General features: G+C 37.0%; 1 protein-coding gene across 1 annotated transcript; it reads right to left on the reverse strand.

Moving 5' to 3' along the window:
- Positions 1-1,113: 1,113 nt before the first annotated feature.
- LOC137944625 (alpha carbonic anhydrase 7-like) lies at positions 1,114-3,127 on the reverse strand. Its single transcript, XM_068790325.1, has 7 exons — positions 2,987-3,127; positions 2,669-2,886; positions 2,467-2,573; positions 2,198-2,309; positions 1,958-2,119; positions 1,828-1,881; positions 1,114-1,576 (listed from the first exon to the last, which is right to left on the reverse strand). The coding sequence occupies exons 1-7, from the start codon at positions 3,078-3,080 to the stop codon at positions 1,451-1,453; spliced, it is 873 nt and encodes a 290-aa protein (XP_068646426.1). The 5' UTR covers positions 3,081-3,127; the 3' UTR covers positions 1,114-1,450.
- Positions 3,128-3,612: the final 485 nt, after the last annotated feature.

Here is a 3,612-nt window from a genome sequence, read left to right on the forward strand (position 1 = left end):
TCTAAAAATTATTTATTTAATTTAAATTTTATCTGTTGAGATCGAACCTAACGAAATTTTAATTTCGCTTGGAGAAATCTCTATCAGCAAATTTGAGATTTCATTGGCAGAACCCTCTACAAATGAAAACTAGCCAATGAAAGTTGCAAGCAAATCTCTCGCTTGTAGATGGTTTTGCCAACAAAATTAGAACTTCCGCTAGCAAAAAAATCGCTTGTAGAAGTCAGATTTTTTTTTTAGTGAATAAAAATTACTAGATCTTTAACTTTAAAATAATATCATATATGCAAGTATTCTTATTTGGTGAAATATTTGAAAGTGGTTTCACAAAAGATTGAAATTTAAGGATAAGTTTCAAATCCAAGTATATACAAATATGTACTTTGAGTAATATTAATTCTACTAGGTACAGTACATAAAACTAGTGAATCTTACTCATTGAAATTACAAGTTTAGGTTACAGCTCTTGGGAGTAATTTAAAATCAATCATTACATCGAGTTGCTTGGTATGTTTTTCTAGTTTGAAAAATCAATTCCATCTTTTCATTCTACATATATTTAAAATCTAGTCATTAAGGACTTTCTTGAGCTATTCGATTTCTTGAGTGGGTACTTAAGAACTAGAGTACCTAAATCTGCCTTTTGAAAGGCAATTTATGTGAGTTATATTGTAAGCAAGTAAACCTTCCAAATTTGGTCAAATCTTGAGTAGGCAAGACCATATTTAATGTTAAAATAATTGAGAAAAATTGTTGAGGCTGATTTATAAAAGTAGCAAAGTTGTTGGGGTTGTAGTATAAAAGTAGAGAAGTTGTGGTAGTTGAAGTGTCGAGATTGAAAAGGTGAATTAGCTGTTGAAAATTTTGTGAAAGAAGTTGTTTGAATTGAGATGTAAATACTAAGAAGTTGTCGGGATTGCTATAGGATTTGGAAACTAGGATTGGCCGAAGAGTAGAAGTTGACAAGTGGCATCAATTATTATTAAGCTATAAGACCTTTGTGTAGGCCGGTGGTGTTGAAAATCCTTAGTGAGCAGCTTAAAATCCCTATGTGAATCTAAGCTTGTGTAGCTTAATGAGCTACTAAAAAATCCCTTTGTGGGTCTTGGCCGGTATGCCCAATCAGATTCCGTTTGTACTTATACTAATTAAAAACATAAATACACATACAAACATTAACCAAAAGAAGTTAAAATTAGTAGTAGAAGCTAACAAACTAGTCAATCCCTGCCCTTATGAACAGATCTCCTCTCCTCTGAGTCAAGAAACTCACAGAGAGGAGGGAGCCATCACCCTTCCTTTTTTCTCTACATTAAGATGCAGACTCAAAGCACATGGACTTCAGATTGACTCATTAACTTGATAAACATATTCATCCCACTCTAAGTTTATTCTATCCTTTTATGCCATTAAAACACCAAAGACTCCGAGGTGGTGGCAACAAGTGGCATTAAGATAAAAGGGACATGCTCGCTTCCGGTTCCTCTTCTCTGTTCATCATTTCTATTTTCGGGCCATAGAACTGAATCATGCGCCCGTTGATTGCCTGCAGTGGTCTTGCGTTATTTTCCGCATTCTGCATGCAACAAAGCAAGCTTATTAAGACAAATTAACCAAATCAGACAGAATTTATCAAAGGCAGTTTTCAATGGCTTTAAATCTGCCAGTTTTCATCGATTAGCCTTCAATCACAAGAAGAAGATACAATGACCATAAATCAAGTCTTCTCCACTTGATTAATAAAGAAAACTTTTTTATCCATTTTAACTGGCAAATCCAAACTCATCCTGTATATGTATGATCTTGTTGAGTGAGGAAGAGACTTACATCATCTACGGCCTTCCTCAATAATTTCACTTGTTTTCTTGATACAGTCCCCACCTGAAGGCACGAGTTTCGAGTGTAAACTCCGTTGCTGAATAAAGAAGAGAGATGAATAGTGAAGATGAGATAATACCTCTTTTGTGACTGTCCAAACAACATTTTCGGTGCAGGGAGGGGTTGTGAGGGAGCCCATGTATCTGTAGTAGTTCTTGCTGGGCACTCCGATGAGTCTGGGATCCACCATCCCTACCACCTTCTCTTTTTTGTCTACGATGGAGCTTATACTCATCTCCAGCTGATAATAGAAGAAGAAAAAAACACAAGTTTTGAAGATACAGAACAAATGAACGAGAGAAGAGAGAGAGAGAGAGACCTCAGACAGAAATGAATCCGGTTTACCAAATTTATACAGCTTTCCGACCACAGCCACGTTTGGTAATTGGGTGCCACTCCTTTGATGAACCATGTGAATCTCAAGATCGAACCTAAAGATTGCCGAAACATTTACTATTAGATGTGTTTTGCCATAGAGAAACCAGTCTGAAGTACGATCAAAACCAGTTTATATATCAGCATGGAAAAGGGGATTTTCATTGAACAAAGACAAACACACCGATCCACTAATGGATCTGAAAAGACTACCTTTGGCCATCGATGACGTGCTCAGAAGGTGTGTGCCAGTGACACTGTCTCAGCACAAACTCAGTTCCGTTGATATAGAGCGATCCTCTACCATTTACCCATTTCAACTGCATCAATTTATCCCATTCAAACCAAAACTTTATAAGAATAGTTCTAAAAAACAATAACAATATGAAGAAACGTCTGCGGTCAGATCTTTTACCATTATATCATGGCCCCTATTCTTGATTGTCGCATTTGAGGGCCTGTAAAGCCTTTTCAATCTCCCTAAACTGGGAACAACTTCAACTCTCTCATACAGCAAATCAATTGGGGACTGCATCGTCCCATTCTTACACAAACTCCATTCTTCATGAAGTTCTCCCCAGTGTTCAGGTCCCCTTCCACTCCCTTCAATGTAATCAAACTCTTCCTCGTTCTCTGCCCAATACAAGAAAACCAAATAAACCGACTGCATCAGATCATTAAAACATGGAATAGAACCAGCAGAACAGACTGTGTATAACTTTTCCTCCCATACCTTTTTCTTGTGCGCTTGTTAAACTTGAATGACGAGCAAAGGCTAACAGAAACAGAAACACGAAAAACTGGAGATGGGAGCTTTGGTTTCTCATGCTTCAACCCAAACGCACTTGCGATTACAACAAGAGAAGCTGGATTCTACAAATCTTGAGCAACCCAAGAGAAGCTGGATTCTACAAATCTTGAGCAAGTATTGAAGGGACTTTTGAGAGCTTATATAGAAATACTAGAAAATGTCAGGTTAATGGTGTGTAAAATGTGGTTCAATGAATTCTTGGTGGTCGCGTTTTCAAATTGCAGTCAGGTCAGAAATAAAAAAAGCAAAACCAGCCAACCATTTCTTGCTGAGAATCAAAACACTTGCAGAAGAACTGAACGAGGCCTTGTCGTTTTGTACTGTAACGTTTCTCATTAAAATCACGTTGAGACAAGTTTAAAACGGAGTAGCAAATTCAGATACTTGGTGGAGGATCGCTGTTTCTGTAAAGGGAGTACCAGGGATATTTAGAAAAATATAGAAAAAAAATTACTTAAGAAAATACCAGATTTCAAAAGTTAAAATCACAACACATCAGTCAATGCCCCCATGTCAGTCAAACCGGTCTATGTGACGCCACATCATCT

The sequence above is a fragment of the Aristolochia californica genome, unplaced genomic scaffold, assembly GCF_029961685.1.
Source record: "Aristolochia californica isolate CCGP_79_NKW_82.1479 unplaced genomic scaffold, dmAriCali1.0.hap1 SCAF_11, whole genome shotgun sequence".
Taxonomy (NCBI): domain Eukaryota; kingdom Viridiplantae; phylum Streptophyta; class Magnoliopsida; order Piperales; family Aristolochiaceae; genus Aristolochia; species Aristolochia californica.

Excerpts from the sequence above, each read along its gene's own strand:
- LOC137944625 (XM_068790325.1), bottom strand. The coding sequence starts at position 3,080 with ATGAGAAACCAAAGCTCCCATCTCCAGTTTTTCGTGTTTCTGTTTCTG. Across the intron at positions 2,887-2,986 it reads AACAAGCGCACAAGAAAAAG|AGAACGAGGAAGAGTTTGAT; the intron begins GTATGGGAGGAA and ends TGTATTGGGCAG. Across the intron at positions 1,577-1,827 it reads TGAGGAAGGCCGTAGATGAT|AATGCGGAAAATAACGCAAG; the intron begins GTAAGTCTCTTC and ends TGTTGCATGCAG.